Below are 18,746 nucleotides of genomic sequence, written 5' to 3' on the forward strand. Positions count from 1 at the left end.
GCTAGGGGAAGATTTTCTTTGTAGTGATAGGAGTAATGTAAATTTCTCAATATTCCTGTAGTTCTTGTGTGTGATTCGTGTGCATAAGTGTACCAGGAGACCGTGACTGTTATATTTTAGGCTATGCATGCTTAGATTTCAGCGCTATTTCAAGATAACAACGATTTCGTTGATGTTTACGGCACGATAAATTAAGACAATTTGCGAGCTTTGTTTCGCATTTCTGCTTGCTTTATTGAAAAACGCTACGTTGAGGAAATAGATCAGGGGTTCTAGTCTATCCACGTGCAAATTCAGCTAACGAACTTCAGTAGTTCTCCGCAAAAATGGGCCACGGTAGGTCTATCTAATGAGAATATTGCCCAATTTAGATCAATATAATTAAAAACGAGCGGGCGTACATAAATAAAATTGAACACTCAAACGGAAAATGCCATCCTCTATATACACCCAGAAATTGAATTTTCTCTAGCGAATAGGTGCCGTATAGTCCGCATCGACATTTAGTAAATTTGGCTCTTTTCAAAAGCTAATCAGCAATACAGTAAAAGTGCTAGAATAATTTGCTACGTTGAGGAAATGGATAAATATGTCTTAAATGTTTTGCGCAAATAACAGTGCTGTAACTGCATCAGATTTTTCAGAAAATGGTCACTGCTGACACACAGTCAGACCAAACCATGTAACTAGCGCTTATTCTTGGCTCTCCCTACCCAAATGCTAAAAGCTTACTTATTTTTAATAGATATGTTAAAAATGTACAAAAATTAAGCTTTTCAATGACATATAAACCAACTATATAAGACAAGAAGAACAGCCGCCACGTCAGTTGGAAAAGTGACAAAAATGATGTGTTCGTGCCGCCGGAGTGAGACCGCCGCCTTAAACCGCCTGAAATTATCACGAGGTTTCGTCTATCAGCTTTAGTTTTGAGTTTTGCGCTCGCTTGCCTCATGACTGCTTTCAGCTTGCGTCCTGGAAACGCCCCTACGGCAACCCTTTTGTCACCTCTTATCCTCTCTTTGATGGCTTCTGTGCATCGATTAAATTCGAGTCCCCGGCGATTATCACATGCTGTGACTTTTCAGCGGGAGCGTCCTGCACCTGGGGGTTACTTGCACCTGCGACGCCGGCTGCTTTGTCTCCTCCCAGCCCCACTACTTCGCTGAAGCTGGGCCTTGCGACAACTGAACCGGATGAACCTGTTTTTTCCAAACTTGCTTGCTCTTTCTTCTCCGCCGTTCTGGTTGCCGGTACCCTACTGTTCTCTCCATAGGTCACTCCTCTGTTCACCTTGGCTAGTGCATCCTCTGAGAACTTCAGCCTTTGTCCCATAACCCTCGTTTTCTCTTGTTCTGTCGCCAACGCAGTCTCGAGCTCAGTGATTCTCATCAGCAGGTCACTCTGGGTAACCATCATTTTCTCCATTTTTTTCTTGACCTCACATTGCCTACACTTCGCGTCAGCCTCTTATCCTTCCGCTTTTACACTTGGGTCCACTTTCAAACCAACCCCACATCCTGAACACTTTACAGTCTTTTTAACTTTGTCTTTCCGACACCAATTGTCCCTATGACTTGTCTCACTCGATAATTATAAAACTTGAGCCCTGCCCTACGAAAAAGAGAAAGTCTAAGCTCTATTACAAAAATTTGCGTGTTCAATGTACGTGCATCTCCACCACGAAGTGGCAAAAGAAAAAAAAACAAAAAATTAAACACATACACACGCACAAATTAATAAATACCTGGTGACTGACCCCCGAAAAAGGCGTACAATAAAATAAGTGCCACAGGGATTTTAACTGCTGCCTTATAATTATAAAGACAAGCTCAAAACATGCAAAACAACTTATCTGCGCAGTCGATTGGGAGCGCTCAAAAAACACGTCCATCCACCGTGACAGTCCGAACCGAACCGTACCATGGGACTACAGCGCCGCCGCTACTGTCACCCGCCGGAGAATCAGCCGAGATGCGCTGTGGCCGCCTCATTCACTCCACTGCCCCTTCTAGTACACTGTAACAGCAGTGCCACGCTTGTCGCTTGCAGGGGCGGCGCCACGCAACATCGCTCAGTTTTGCAACTTACCTAGTTCTAAAACGTTGGTCGTAGCCATGAAGGAAGGAAAGGTAGGAGAGGCCCTGACGTCACTCGTTGTGAAGCCGGGATGAAGCCGGAAGTCGACCATATTGACTAGGCGAATTCTCCTCGCTTGTTTACATCCGAATGTAAAGCAGAAGGCATGACTCTCTCTCCGGCTCGGAAAGCACGTGGGCAGCGCAGCGCGTGTGTCGTGACGATCCGAAACTAATGGAACGGGGCTCATCACTCTGAGCTTGCGGGACACCTTCAGCGAAATCGCTTCGTCAGAGTAATAACAGGGAGCAACAGCTCGCCGACAACGAAGCCACTACGAGAGAACGCGCGCTATATGCACTGACAACGGCGAGTGCTTTCACGTCATTAATTCAGCAACTGTACAGACAACACGATCGGTCGTGCGCCTTCTACGGTTGCATTCCGCCACGCGGCCGACGCAGCGTCCTGTCACTGCGTCCGTGTTCCGCGTGAAACTCACCGGCGTCAGCATTCTGCGACCGTGGTGACTTTGAGCACGGTGCTAGTGACAGTTGAACGCGATTGCTGTTACGTTGAGATTACATGCAATGCTGGTGGAGAGTGTACCAAGCGGAACAGAAAAGGTGTTTTAATACGCACATGCAAGTTGTTACTTTACACACACAACACGAAACTACGTATGTGCACATGGTCCTCACGGCGTCTTGCTGGGCTCAACAGCGTCGTTCGTTGTCACAAGCAGGAGCACTGCTCAACCGTCACTGACCTGCAAGGCGTTCGTCGTCATTGAGCTTCGTCATGGTGCCCAATGCAATTTCGCTGAACACTAACTGCTTCATCCGCGTCATCCGCCGCACGACACATGGATATACACTTGTTCTACGCACTGTTTAAACCCCGTGGTGGACAAAGGGATTTGTAAACGTTGCTAAGAGTAATGTAACTGCCAGGAGAACACTGCGTAACTCCGAGATGAAACTATTCCCTTCTCTTGTCGCTTAAGTCTGCTTCTTTGCCTGTATTTGTCCCTTGTTTTTCACGAATTTTTAATGTACGTGAATTTTGTTCTGCAGGGAATGTATACTGCAGCGGAAGTGTATGTATGTAGAAGAATTTTGAACTGTATTGCCCTCTCCTGCATGGACCATACTTGGTCCGCAGTATGTGATAAATAAATAAATAAATAACCAATAACGCGGCGCAGAGCACAGATATTGTCCGCCACGGCTCAGCACGAGACCTGGGGAGGCACACATTCCGCCGCCAGCCGCGGCCGCTCACTGCTAGACCAGCCCCACGTGTTCTGTGGCCCCACTTCGCAACACGTAACTATAACAACGCCGACATTGTGCCTAGTGAATATGGCCGCCATGATGTCATTTCCGCCACACTTTTCACGCCCCGCGCCGGCTCAGCGCCCTCTTGAACGGGATCCAACTTTTTTTTTAGGTGGCATTGGCCGGCTGGGCTTGCCCTCTCCTACCTTTCCTTCCTCCGTGGTCGCTGCTGCGAGATGCGGCCCCCTACCGTATCCCGCGCAGCTGCGGCGCTGCTGCAGCTTTGGGATTGGCGAAGGAGCGTCGTCTGCTACCTCTGCATGCTAAACAGCAGAAAATTCATTTTCAAGTACGCGGATTTCATCTAAATCAGCTAGATGTGGGCGGAATGAATTCTACTTAGTAATAAATGAGGGGCGCACATGTGCCCAAAAGTGTATGATTATGTTTTTTTTTGCCTGCAATGAGAAACAGTGGGTGGCACACTAGGCTTGTGCCCTTCTCTCTCCCCCCCCCCCCCAAAAAAAAAATATCTTTCCGCTATTATTTACAGAGCAAAACGTGACACTCGACCACGCTTGTCTGTCCGGCACCCTCTTCAGATCAAGGTGGTACCCCTACCTCCCGAAAAAAAGCTCTGCTTGCACCTCTGCAATAAATGAGGTAAATGTGCACCTTCAGGTTGTGAACAATTCTAAGCTAACGAGTCAGTTGTAAGTTTATATCTTATAAGCGTGTAAGAATATACTTACAAACGGTTGTGCTTTTTTTAAACTAAGAAAAAAAGACAGGCCACACGGGCAGTCTTGCGCGAATCAGTGTCGCAATCAGCTGTGCTTTATGTTGGTGAGCTTGCAAGCCTCACGGCTGGTACATCTTACGTAAAGGGTATAATTTTTATGTGACGATGCATTTCATACACAAACGCCTTGGATTCCAGCTAAAATTATCCGAGGAGTTAGGAGAAGGGATTTCAGAGTGATGAAAGAATAATTTAGGAAAAATATAACACAGCCAGTATTTAAATACCTTTTATTTGGAAAAGCCCTTCCGCAATTCGTATTTCACACGTGACATGACGATCAAGGTTGCTTGAGTGAATTAGCAGTAGGATAGTAAACATGCTGACCTGTAGTGCGCCGGGCTGTTGAGGTAGCTACGCCACTGAGGAAAACACTTGCGATCGGTGGCACTTCTTCAAACTCTAAATAATCCTGCAGTTCTCAAGGCATGGACAGCTGCCATTCCACGAGAAGCCGTCCAGGTAACAGTCAAGACCTACATTTCAAATCTGAGGACCTAATCCCTTGCTGCGAGCACATAGTAGGTGGAAAAGTAGTAAAAATTTCACGTGGTAGGTTGGCACTCAAGCCCGGAGCTGTTCCTCGAATATTTCTGCACACTTGTCTAAATCCGCAACATTATAGCGCAAAACGGAACCGCGAAAACTAGAAGAAACCGCGAATTTCAAGGTCCACGTGTCAGCAGTTGGTGGCGATGTATCTGACGTTAACATGGAGTAAAGCTATGTTGATGAAGCTATTGACGTCCCCTCCGATCGAAAGTTATGTCCAGAGGTAGCAACTTGGTTGCCTGCAGTACAAAACCGAAGAAAGTTCTAGTCCAGGAATGTAGAGCTTATCTAGAAAGAAGTTCTTCTTCACAGTTGTTCAAAAGAAAGGTATGGTCGAAATCGGCAAGGTAGTGGTTTTAACAAAAGACTTCACCTCTGTCCTTAGTTGTCGGGGGAAGCTCGTTCCCTCATGCGCGTACAGCGAACAAGGTTTAAGAAGCCAGTTGAAACTCACGAGCTTGCAGATAGTATCAACTTTTCTGTTAGGTTGATCACATGAAGATATGCACGGGCTGTCATAGCAGCTTATTCAATTTTGAGTGCAACATCAGCCCTGAGGATCCGGGACGTGTGAAGGAGCACTTTCGGGCTGTCCCGGAAAGACGTATGCCCAGCATGCAAGAGCACTAGAATCAGTAAGCTTGGTAGAAGAAAAAAGCGTAGAAATCTACAAAACCATCGAAGTTTTCATCTACAAAACCATCCATTGTTACCGTTCATGGAACAATAATGATACCATAATGCACAGATAATTACATTACATTTGTGTCTGCCATAAATTACGGTGGCAACAACTCGGCGCTCTAGTCGCAGAGCGAAAATCGCGGAGCATTTGCAGTCCAAGTGAAACGAAACCACCATTATGGTGGTTGCGAACAGAGTGAACGGTCAGCTAACGGAACAATTTCTTTCGCTGCAATCGCGGCATGTGAAACAGCCTTAAAAGAGCGAAGCCAGCCCCTGCCAGCAAAGTTTGCTTGGGCCCAGCATGACAAATCATCAGTGGCCAAGCTCTCCATGCTTGGAAAGTTATTGGAGGCCAAAGGAAGTTTGTGCTTGGGAAGTGTGACAAGCCTACCATTGGCCAAGCAAAGGAAGGCCGTGCTTGGAAAATCATTGGTAACACCCCTTTACATGGTTGGCACTGCGTTGGAATACCATGCAATAGCCAAGCATGTTCTTGTCATAGGAGCCAAGCATTTTGGCCAATGTAATTTCTTGCTCATTTCTTTTAGTTTTTTGTCTTTGCTACAATTTAATGTCCGGCAACTTTTTTCTCGATTTTTGCATGCCGTCTTCCCCTTTTCCTTACGATAAATAAGAAGACAAATATTTTTCGTGCTTCAGGTTTATTTTGCACATAATATATGGAAGGCAATATGCTATTTTTAAATTTCCCGAACTCTTGTGATTCTGAAGTGTTGCTTGGGCTTCCCCTGAAGTCATCTATCGTAGTGGCATGCCTTCTCGCATAGGTGCACCTTTTTGATCTGAAGCAAACACGAGCCATCCTTTTGTTACGCCCGCAACAGCTGCGTCAGCTTTGTTGAACAGGGTATGTCTCATCTGAAAAATGGGAGAAAGAAAAACATCTTGAGGTTTTCTTCTTTAATAAGTCATCTTTTAGGCAACCGCTTTCAAAAATTTTCAACACAATTCACAATAGGAACATTTGTTAGGAAGCTAATTGGTTATCCATGATTATGAGGATGACAGCACCTGTACAGACGGGAAAATAATACTCGTTGGACTGCATGATGCATTTTTATTACTGAAGAAGTGTGCAGTCATGAGAGATCCTCATCAATACGAAGAAACAAAGACAAAGAATTAAAAATTTCTTTATCCTCGCACATTCTAGATTATATATTCTCTCAATTGAAAAAAAGGTATTTTTTTTACTGATAGCATTCTGGAAGCAGCATTGGCGTAGAAGCACTGTTTAGTGTCCTTGTTTTTTTCTTGTATGTACGTAAATTTATATTTATAAACATTACTGAGGTAGTCAATGCATCTTTATTTAGGAAAGTTATTTTGGTCGTGTAGCTACTGTTGTCAATGCTTTATTTTATTTCAATGCTCATTATTGAGCAGTCCTGCCGCTTAGTCGTGCAGCTGACTGTTTAAACGATGAAATTGGTTATGTGCTATGGCTCCAAGCTCCCACAAATCGGCAAGCTAATAAAACAGGAAATAAGACTATACAACATTTAAGTGGTAAATATGGTGACAGTGAAAATCTTCCAATGATCAATCTTGCTCCAGATGGCAGAAGTTGGCTTTTTTCAGGAAGACAGCATATATGAACTAAAAAAAAGTATTAGTAGGTGAAGTTTTTAAACAAACATCAGTAATGCAGTATGTGCAATGTTCTGGTCCTAGTGAAAAATTTTCTAAAGTACAGCAACCAAAATATCACAGCATCGAGAAGTCTACATAACAAAAGGTCATAAGGATGTTGCCAATAAAACGCGAAGCAAAACGAATTTATTTGTTTTCTATCGATGCTCACCAAGCAGAAGCAGCAGCGCATTTGCAGGCTTTTAAATTGAAAATTGTTCTTATTGGTCCAGCAGTACTTCTTTGTAACAGAGCCAGACGCTGAGGTGCATTGCGAGGAGTTAGGGGCCGTGGCCCATCGCATAGCTAAGGACGCCAAGGTGCATGATGAAGCGCTATAAATGGAGCCGCTGCGCAGCGCACGCGATCAGGATGAATGGCGTCAACGAGAGCATGAGGCCCACTTTGAAGGCCAGAGAATACGGGCTATCCACGACTGCGATAGACCCCCACCGATCGAAAGCACTGTCGGCGCGTTTGTTAGCCTTAAAGTCATCAAGACTCCCGTTCTGTGACAGGCAGAGACAGCTCGCAACGGACCCGAGGAAACGCTAGCTAACAAATCGGAAGCTTCGACTCTACACAAAGGAGGCAGCACACTTGTAGGTGAGTGTGTGGAGGCTGCCAGTATTGCGAGAAGTTCCGACAGAAAGAGGCACTGGCGTAAGCGTAACACGGTAAAGACGACTGGCGCCAAGCGTGCTAAAGCCGCTGTTAAGTGTTGCGACGTCCTCAGTCGAGACGCCAGGCTCAGGGCTAAGCGTGAGATCACGAAAGGGCCCTATATGATTTCTTTGAAGCTCAGACTGTCACTAAGTTAAAGATTAGGCGGGAAGCGCGTCGAGAAAGACCGAATTTCAGGAAATTTCGGACGCCGAGATCACCGCCTGGTCTCATTATATTCACTGCGGCGTAGTTGCAAGCAAAAGGGAAAAGTTGCACGCGCTTGAGCTGTAACACAGCCACCATGGCGAAAGGGTCACTGGTCGAAAGGGTGGGGTAAACGATGCAGTGCAGATACCCCTTTCTTCGAGTTCAGCGGCTTCGGGTCAAAAGTGGCTGCTACTGAGTTCGGCGAACAAGTTGGTTTGTCAGCCCTTTGTCCAGGCCGCAACTCTCGAAAGCTGTGGAGTGCGCGACTCCCCAGAGTTCGTCTGAGAGAGAGTCGCCTTGCCAATACCAAAAGTGTATTTAGTGCTTACTTTTGAGGATAACTTTTTCTAATTTTGTCGCCCGCCGATGAGCATGGAACGCGTATAAATTTTTGTAAGTTTTACTTTCCTTGTCATCGGAGAAGCTGACATTGATATGTTTGTTTGATTAATTTTGTTCTTCTAGTATTTTGAAAGCTTTATTTTAACAGAGAAGGCTGAACAAAAGCCCCTGTTTAGGATACTTTCTGTGTTTTGCATTACGTGCTAGTATGCACGTCAGTGTAGGTGAACTTTTACATTTGTTTTGTCTAATGCGCGCAAGTTTGATTATCAGTGTTATTTTCTTACTTTTTCAAGCGTGTTTCATCTTGTTGGGATGCTTATTGGCTGAACGCCTTGAGCGAGAGCTTATCGAATGACTTTGTTATGTTTAACAGTTTGACGCTTGCAAGCGACGCCGATGTGCTGATTCAGAAGTGCTTGCTATTCTAAATTGTCGTTTAGGGGCCGAATTGAGTTAAGCTCAGCAGCTTCGATCGTCCACAATCTGCCTAAATCACAATTGAGAATCGCTCGAAAAAAAATGTGTTTGGTTTATTGGTGTCATGCACTGACACTTAGCTAAAGGTGTGTCCGCATTGCGTATTCCTCTTGAGATACGTTGCTCGTGATGCTATTTATTACCTCAGCGTAATCTCCAGGAAAAATTTGGTTTCTGCTGATCTGGCTTTTTGATCAGCATTTGGAGGGTGCTTGCTTTGGCCAGAGTGGTAAGGCTTTGTGTTCGACTCCGTCGTTCCAGTGAACCTCTACAGGGCTATGAAAGTCTCCACAGGTGGAGAGAGCAGAATGGCTTCCGACGGTCAACCAGCATCCCTCCTTCCAAGCGGCGCTAGACGGCTCAAAACTCCGGATGCATTGTCTGGCGGCGGGGGTGCTGTTATGCCACAGACATGGTCCTCGTTCGAGAACGCTTCTTCTCACGTGATCGAGTGCTGTTCCGGCGAACTGTCTCCCCCCTCCAAGCGCCACCTTCCACGCAGAAGGCGGCACCATGCAGTTCCGGGCGAAGAGTCGCCTCCTCCACCAAGCCACCATGCCGTTCCGGGGAAAGCTTCACCTTCTCCTCCAAGCACCGGTATCTGGTCTCGTAGAAGAGACCAAAACATTACTTAAGGCCGTGCCGGCCTCATGTTTGAGGAATTTCGCCCCAGCCGACATCGTCGTGCTGGCTGGCTCTGTACAAAGGACAACCTGCTATAGTAAACGCTCCTTCTTGTTGCTGTTTTCAAATCTGACTGCCTCCCTATTTCGCCTCTGAACGTAGGCTTCAGCGAAGTCCGTTCGACTGCTCGCCGCTCTTAGCTACCACTACCATCGCGACACAGTGAATTCCTAACAGTGGTGGCAGCGGTGGGATGCCATCGAACCCAACTTTCTAACAACAGGCATCGTACCTCATGTTATGATGGTGGGAACGGTTCCGATCTATAAATCAGGGAACAATAATTCCCCACCTATATTGCCCTATCTCACCGGCGTACCTTGAAAAACCATTGAACATGTTATTTATACAGAAGTCATGAAATTTTAGACTCGAATAAATTTTTCCATTCTTCTCAGCACAGATTTCGAAAAGGGTTTTCTTGTGAAACCCAATTGGTAGCGTTTTTACACGATCTTCACACAAGTCTCGATGCTAACCTACAGACAGACACGATATTTTTAGACTTCGCGAAAGCGTTCGATAAGGTCCTACACCAACCATTGCTACTAAATCTATTTTTGGCATTTTTACAACCAGACATCTTACGATGGATCGAAGCATTTCTTAATAATTGCTTACAGTTTGTCTTTATTAACAACAGCACCTCTGATGCCGTAGGAGTAACTTCCGGAGTTCCTCAAGAATCTGTTCTGGCGTCTCTACTCTCTTTAATATATATTAACAATCTACCTGTTCACGTAACCTGTTATATTCGCATGTTTGCAGATGATTGCGTCATTTACAAAACCATTACCGACACATCTCCCTAAATTTCTCTTCAGGCAAGTATTAACAGTCTGGAACAATGATGTTACTGCTAATGACACTAAACCCCTGTAAATGCAAAGTTGTGAGTTTCTCCCGCCGACGTAATCCCCAGTTCTAATCACATTCAATGAGTAACGCATCATTAGAAGCTTCGCCCTCGTACAAATATTTCGGTGTTACCCTAAGGAATGTTTTATCTTGAAACGCGCATATTACTAACGTCATCTCATCTTCTAATAAGCCACTTGATTTCCTTAAATGCCACCTAAAACAAGCCCCAAAGCATGTCAGATTACTGGCCTATCAAACCATAATCCACCATAAACTCGAATACGCAAGCGCAGTATGGAGCCCCCACTAAACATATAGGAGCAACGCTCTTGAAACCGCGGAAAACCGTGCTGTAAGGTTTCTACCCTCACACTATTCCTATTATGTCAGAGTGTCGTAATTTCGAAAGGACTTAGGTCTGCCGACGCTTGCTTCTCGTCGCCGTGTATCATCCTTATCTTTTTTTCACCTGTTTTATCATTGTTCACTCAATAAACTGCCGTACATTATTCCCACTCATGCGAAACGTCTCATCGAACCTCACCTCACAATTAACCAAGTGGGCCGCCGCCTTTCAGTTTGTTTTTTTAAAGCGAGAGTCTTTGTTGGGGTAATTCGACGTAAAACTTTTGGTCTGTCTGTTTGTCTATCTGTCTGTACATTTTTCTGTTTGTCCGCCGTAACAATACCCCAAATGGCCCCCACGATACCTCAAACGGCATACTCCATCCACAGGGCCCACCAATATTGCGATTGTCAATTGAAAAAGCAATTACTGCGCATATCTGAGGCACCACAAGAACATGACCTGGTCTACCGACGCTTGCTTCTTGTTGCCGTGTATCATCTCTATCTCTTTTTCGTAAGTTTCATCAGTGTTCACCTAATGAACCGCCGTACATTATTCCCGCTGGCAGGACATTGCATCGAACTGGGCGAATCAACCAAGTGGGCCGCCCCAGCATTCATTCTACTACCCTTTAAAGTTCTTTTTTATTTCACATAGCCACAGATTGGAACAGCCTGCCCCACTGAATTGCTACCCTAACCAGCACACCCGCATTCACACAAGAGATATCTTATCATTTTTCAGAATAAAAACAAGTGGGTGTCATTTTAATCATATTGTTGCGCTGAAGTGGCAGCGTGTGAAGAAAGGAAGAGGAGAATGAAGTGGTCTGTTTTGGAAGCAGCTCGGTGCCGGCGCGGCTGTCCTTCGCCATTTGTTCTTCAATAAACACGCCCCATCGTAACAGTTTTGGCGAGAGGTGCTGGGTACGATAACGGCGCCCCTGACGAATGGCGACTCATCGACCGCTAAGGCGCAATACGCGGAGCTTCGCCGAAGCCGACGACTTGATGGTCTACCACCTGCGATGGCGTCTCACGACAACATTGACAACGAGCCAACTGCTTTCCGCATTCCGTGGCAGCCCTACATTCAGCCTCCATTCTTCGCTGGACAAGCCGGAGAAGATGTCGACGCATGGTTCGGCTCCTACCAACGGGCGACTCGATTTAATGGCTGGAATTCCACCGGCCAGCTCAATAATGTGGGACTCTTTCTCAAAGAAACCGCATCTGTATGGTCTGAAAGCCATGAAGAAAGCCTGACGACGTGGCGGAAGTTCGTCGATGAAATCAAGTTGTGCTTCGGGGATCCGGCAGTGAAGCAGAAGCGTGCTGAGAAAACTTTTATGCAATGAGCGCAAGTACCCGGGGAAACCTGCACGACGTATATGGAAGAGGTGCTCCAGTTGTGCAGGGCACTGGACCCCTGCATGACAGAATAGGACAAGGTTGGTCATCTTCTAGAAGGGATCGCGGAGGACATTTACCAGTTCCTCATCGCAAAAGAAAGTTTGGATTGTGTAAGTGACGTTATCAAGCACTGCCGTATGTTTGAAGCGCTGAAAGCGCGGCGAATTACACTCAAGTTTGGCCGCCAGCCCAACGTCACTAATGTCACCAGCGTCGACGTGCATCCAACCCCATCGGATCTCACGTCCACGATTCACCAAGTAGTGCGCGAAGAGCTCGACCTACGTGAGGTGGCTTCTCGGCCGGCACCTAATGTCCGAGAACCCTTTCCGCCCTGCGACTTAAGCGCTACAATTATGAACGCCGCCTCCCTTGATGCCTACAGCTATAAGCCTCGTCCTCGAGGGCCAAGCTGAACTATGCGTCCGTACTACCCATTGTATGACGAATACGCATGCAGACCACCTACCATATTGCTACGTAGCTGACGTATCAGCGGTGAAAAGACGACAACGAGGAAGTGGTCTGTCGGTTGTGCGTGCTGCTTCCATCTTAGTCGACGCCACACGCCAGTGCCATCATTTTGAATATAGATTTTAAATAGACACACCTCGTGTCATTTTTACGTAACATCTTTGTGGTGGAGGTGCTGGGTATCGATCCCAGTACCTCTCGCACCGCTACTGACGTTGCGGACTTTTTGCTCCACGACGTCATCCTACAGCATGGCGCTCCTCGCCAATTACTCACAGATTGTGGCCGCGCATTTTGTCCCGTGTGATCGACGATCTTCTGCGCTCTTCCTCGACGCACCACAAGCTGACCACTTCCTACCATCCCCAAACAAATGGCCTTACCGAACGGCTAAATCGGACCCTGACGGACATGCTCGCGATGTATGTGTCCTCCGACCACCATGACTGGGACCTGGCGCTACCTCACGTGACCTTCGCGTACAATTCTTCGCGCCACGACACCACTGGTTATTCACCCTTTCATTTGCTTTATGGCCGTGATCCGACGTTACCACTCGACACCTTACTTACAACCACTACAACGCCGTGAACCGAATATGCACGCGACGCTATTGCTCGTGCCGACCACGCACGTCAGATCGCCCGCTCTAGACTTTCGGCTTCGCAAGCCACCCAGAAAGCCATCTACGACAGCCGGCATGCTGACGTTCACTTCTCACCCGGTTCTCTTGTTCTCCTGTGGTGCCCAGTTCGTCGAGTTGGCTTATCAGAGAAGTTATTGTCTCGCTACATGGGTCCTTACCGTATCATCCGCCAGGTAACCGACGTCACCTATGAGATCATTCCTGCATCTGAGACCACAAGCCTGCCTGCAACCACAACCAGTGATGTTGTGCACGTCAGCAGGCTAAAACCTTACCACCTGCCTACTGAAGACCGTAGTTAATGTGCACCGAGACGGCGCTTTTACCGCCGGGGGGGGGGGGGGTAATGCTACGTAGCTGACGTATCAGCGGTGAAAAGACGACAACGAGGAAGTGGTCTGTCGGTTGTGCGTACTGCTTCCATCTTAGTCGACGCCATACGCATCAGTTTGAATATAGATTTTGAATAGACACACCTCGTGTCACTTTTACGTAACAATATATCAGCCATGGAACAGCCGGGCCTTTCATCCTTCTGTTGACATCAGCGTTACTCGCGAACGCCCCATATGCTTTCACTGTGGCATCCGTGGTCATGTCGCCTGATTCTGCCCCAATCGCCGTCGCACGGCAGCATCCTATGAAGACCACGCACTTTCTCCGCACGCAGCGATCAGCACGTTGATGAGACACCCTGGCCCCCAGACTCTCACAGCAGGCCAAATCATAGGGCGAACCACCGCAGTGACTCACCGGCGTCTTCACGCTACCGAAGATCCCCATCTCCTCGACGACGTCCCACTTCACCGCCGCCGGGAAACTAGGCGGCGCGACCGATGGGGGTGAGGTTACCAGTCATCTTCAGCTACACACCGGTACGCCTTTGCCAGTGAACATGCGTCATAACAAGATTTGTGTTTCTGCGGACAATGTTACAATGAAAGCATTAGTGGACACGGGAGCAAGTATCTGCGTTATCAGCATAGATGTCAAAACCCAATTAGGCCGTAAGGTGATGTTCAAGTAATGCGGGCAAATTTCGTCATATGAGGAGGAGAATTGCTACGACCACTTGGTGTGTACTGCGAACGTCTATTTCTATAACAAAGTCTATCAAGCCGAATTCACAGTGCTCGCTAAATGAACGCATTATGTGATTTCGGGTCTATATTTCCTGCAACAGTGCGGTGCCACTGTTGATTGCGGTACCGACGAGATTTTTGTCTCTCCTTTTGTTGCCGACCAACCTGCTACTTGTTCGCCCAGCCTCGCCGTCTGTGAAGATTCTGTTGTACCGCCCCGTTCGTTATACAGCGTTCAGGTTACTGTAGCTAGTACTGACAACGATGTATTCGACGCTGTTGTTGAGCCGATGCCATCAATCATTGTAAAGAAGGGTGTGCTCGTACTTCGCTGTATTGTCGCTGTGGCCTGTGGCCCAAGTACATTGTGGGTGTGAAATTCATCCAACCACTTTGTTGTGCTTCCAAGCGGTATGCGACTTGCCTCGTTTGAAGCGGATACAAGGCTTAATATGGACGCCTTAAGCAATCACGTCTCGAACGAATCCCGTGCGCATGAGACTAGCCCTGGTGTCCCCGAAGAATCTTCACCGTTTTTGAACATGATTAGCAAGGCCATACCCTTTGAGAAGCATCAAGCCCTGGTAAGTATCTTTAGCAGGCATGCTTCATTGTTTGATTACGCCCATTACGCTACCGAAGTTCGTGTTCCCAATACGGGGGCTTGCTATAGGATTGACGCGGGGTCCATGCATCCCATAAGGCCGAAACCATACCGTGTGTCTGCGTTGGCGCACAAGGTGATCGCCGAACAGATGGAAGACATGTTGGCTAAGGGCGTCATCCTAAACTCTTCTAGCCCCTGGGCTGCACCGGTCATCTCCGTGAAAAAAAAGACGGGTCCTGGAGGTTTTTCATAGACTACCGGCATCTAAATTCGGTGACGAAAAATGATGTGTATCCACTTCCACGCATAGACAACGTTATCAACTGTCTTCATTCGGCATCTTACTTCTCATCTGTGGGCCTCCGATCGGGCAATCGGCAGGTACCTATGCATTCCGCCGACAAAGAGAAAACTGCTTTTGTCACACCAGATGGCTTGTTTGAATTCAGTGTCATGCCGTTTGGCTTGTGCAACGCCCCTGCGATATTCGAAAAGTTTATGGACACCGTACTGCGTGGTCTCAAATGGGAGACTTGTTTATGTTACCTCGACGACATCTTCATTTTTGGACGCACTTTCGCTGAACACAGCCATCGACTTGACATTGTTTTAACATGCCTTGAACAACCTGCCCTTACCCTGAACTCCAAGAAACGTCACTTCGGTCAGCGAGAAGCACTTGTACTTGGTCATCTTGTAGACAAACATGATGTGTGCCCAGACCTCCAGAAGGCTGCTGCAGTGACCTGTTTCAAACAGTCACTGTCACACCTCGAACTAAGGAGTTTTCTGGGTTTCTGCTCATACTTCCGCCGATTTGTGCCCAAGTTTGCTGATACTGCCTACCCATTGACTTCACTGCTTTGCAAAGATAAGAATTTCATCTGGAAAGCGGAGTGCGATGCCTCGTTTCGTGAATTTAAATTCGTTCTCACGTATGGACCCGTACTGCACCATTTCTACCCAACTGCCATTACAGAAGTACACACCGATGCGAGAGGCATCAGTCTCGGCGCCGTGCTCATTCAGCGCTTTGATGACGCCGAGCATGTCAACGCCTACGCCAGTTGTTCTTTGAGCAAGACCGAAAAGAATTGCACCGTTACTGAACAAGAGGGCCTCGCTGTAGCTTTTGCTGTGAATAAGTTCCGTCCATATCTTTACGGGTGGCACTTCACGATCGTGACTGACCACCATTCACTATGTTGGTTGGTTGGTTGGTCTCCGTGACCCTTCTTGTCGCCTCGCGCGATGAGCGCTACGTTTGCAGGAATTTAACTTTACTATATGCTACAAGAGTGGCCGCCATCATGCAAACGCCGACTGTCTCTCGAGGCTTCCCCTACGAATCCTCTATGTGACGCCGACAATTTGGACGATTTTTAGCTGCCATCGTCAATACTGCTTTTCCTAGCCTCGATACCTTCCGGGAAGTACAGCGCAACGACCGCAGCTTGGATGATCTCTTTGACTCAGCCGCTCAACTGATTGGTAGTCATGGCTTTATCGTCCGAGATGGATTGCTTTACAAAAAATTACGCGGCTGATGGTGCCCGCCTTCTTTTAGTGGTGCCCGAGAATTTGAGTATACGCATGTACTCTATGCTATGCACGACGACGCATCGGCGGGGCACCTGGAGTTCGCCAAAACGTACCACAACCTGCTGGCTCGATTCTACTGGCCTACCATGCGACGCAATGCAGTAATGTATGTGGCCAGTTGTGATAAATGCCAGCAATTCAAGCGACCAAGTACTGCCCCGGTTAGTCTTCCCCACCCCTTGACGTCACGCTCATCTCCTTTCGAAATGGTCGGTGTGAATCTTCTCGGTTCATTTCTGCGCTCATTGAATAACAGCCGTTGGATTATAGTCTGCGTTGACCACATGACACGCTGTGTGGAAACGAAAGCGCTACCAACATCCACGGCCATCTATGTATCAAGGTTCCTCCTCTCTTCTGTGATAATGCGCCATGGACCACCTAGGATTATTCTGAGTGATAGTTTTCGACAATTCGTAGCCGATGTAGTAGAAGAACTCTTGCTTTCTGTGCTTGCCAGCTTTGCCACTCGACCCCATATCACCCGCAGAAAAATGGTCTCGTCGAGCGCACCAACAGAACGTTCACCTACATGTTTTCGATGTACGTTGCCTCCAGGCACAAGAACTAGGATGGCATCTTGCCATTTATCCCCTACGCCTATAATACGGCAAAGCATGAAACCGCTGGCTATAGTCCATTCTATCTTCTTTATGTCAGTTCAACCCACCACTTTTTTGTTTTTTACACCATTCTGCTTTTTCGTGCGCACGAGGACTCTTCCATTGCCCAGGCTCTCTGCCGCGCGGAGGAAGCACGTCGCCTAGCTCAGCTCCGTACGTTGGCATCCCAAGACCACTCCAAGTTCACCTATGATTCACAGCACAAGAACGTGTCGTACGAAAAAGGATAAAAGGTATGGCTATGGACACCCTTTCGCAAGCGTGGCCTGTAACAGAAGTTTTTGGCCCTTTACATGTACCGGTGCTTTCGTCATCGTCGATCACCTAAGTGATGTGACATATTCAAACGCTCGTCTCATATCTCGCGGCTACCGTTCTTAGCAGACGCAGCTTGTTAACGTCGCCTGCCTAAAGTGCATTCATCCTCGTGACTGATGCTTGCCCAGGGGGCTCTGTCTGGGAAAGGGGGAGTGTTACGCTGAAGTGGCAGCGTGTGAAGAAAGGAAGAGGAGAACGAAGTGGTCTGTTTCGGAAGCAGCTCGGTGTCGGCGCAGCTACCCTTCGCCATTCGTTCTTCAATAAACACGCCCCATCGTAACAATATCAACTGCTTGTGTATATCACAAATCATCTACGCATACATCCCTGTCATGTTTAATAGTATTATTCAAAAGTTATTTCTAAAAATGCATATGAACGTATGTAAACCCATCTTTTATGTAAGGCCCATGTTGGGCTTTCAAGGCTGTAAAATGAATTGAAACTCACTGGCCTAAATGAATGCATCTGCATAGGGCTCTTTCCTGGCTTTAGTAGTGATAATACCTTTCATATCTTCCAACTTTCTGTGTGCCGTTTTTTCTTGCCAACATTTATTGCAAATGTCCAACAGGTGTAATATTTCTTTCTCACACAAGCTGGCAAGTGCAATGTGTGCAACTCTATTTGGTTCTGGTGAACTTGTTCATTTCACTAAAGACACTACATATTGGAGTTCCTCTGGTGTGAAGTTGTCGTCCTGATGTGATGAACTGACTGCAGAAAACTTTGCCAATGAGGATATCGTAGAGACTGTCGAGAGAACAAACGTATGCTTTCAGCACAATTTTGATACTTCTCCACTCTTTTTCATTCACCAGTAGACACTTCTGTAGCGTAGCTAAAAGCGCTACCTTTAAGCCTTACGTCATTAAGCGAGCAGCTAGGCGGATCCATGCTAATTCTTATTGTACGCCGTTTTTTCTTGTGTATGTCAGCATGATCGAGAAACAAGGAATGGCTCGACGCAATTTAGGCCCGCCTGTATATTCACTCATATACCATAACACAAAGCAGCTGTGCATACACCGATAAAGGCTTCCGCAATGCGTCAAGCACGCTAAAACGAGGAATCGCATGCTTTCGCAGGCTACAATGCGCGTGCTGCAAAATAAGAGGCTTTTGACATCTTCAGTACAAAGCGACAGCAGCGCCGCCAGTACTGCCACTCGCCGAAGAATCAGTGGAGATGCGGCGCGGCCACCTCGTTCCTTCCTTGCCCCCTTCTCACTTTACTGTTGTGCCATGAGCCAATAAGAACAAGTTTAAGATGATGATGATGATGATGATGATGTTGATTGTTTAGTGGTGGTCTGCCCCTTTGCAACGGTCGAGTAGGA

At 47.1% G+C, this 18,746-nt stretch overlaps 2 protein-coding genes across 3 annotated transcripts in view; one reads left to right on the forward strand and one right to left on the reverse strand.

Moving 5' to 3' along the window:
• Positions 1-9,500, forward strand: part of Bem46 (abhydrolase domain containing 13-like protein Bem46) — a 143,483-nt gene extending 133,983 nt beyond the window's left edge. The window contains exons 8-9 of one of the 2 annotated variants that reach the window (XR_012895527.1): positions 3,913-4,022; positions 9,010-9,500. The gene's annotated coding sequence lies outside the window, so the exon portion shown is untranslated. The remainder of the gene's footprint in view (positions 1-3,912; positions 4,023-9,009) is intronic. The other variant, XM_075896299.1, reaches the window with a different exon arrangement.
• Positions 6,143-18,746, reverse strand: part of LOC142818058 (uncharacterized) — a 33,645-nt gene continuing 21,041 nt past the window's right edge. Inside the window, exon 2 of the mRNA XM_075896301.1 lies at positions 6,143-6,279. Within this exon, the coding sequence (XP_075752416.1) occupies positions 6,160-6,279 (120 nt within the window). The 3' untranslated portion in view covers positions 6,143-6,159. The remainder of the gene's footprint in view (positions 6,280-18,746) is intronic.

This window comes from Rhipicephalus microplus, chromosome 5 (genome assembly GCF_043290135.1).
Source record: "Rhipicephalus microplus isolate Deutch F79 chromosome 5, USDA_Rmic, whole genome shotgun sequence".
NCBI lineage: Eukaryota > Metazoa > Arthropoda > Arachnida > Ixodida > Ixodidae > Rhipicephalus > Rhipicephalus microplus.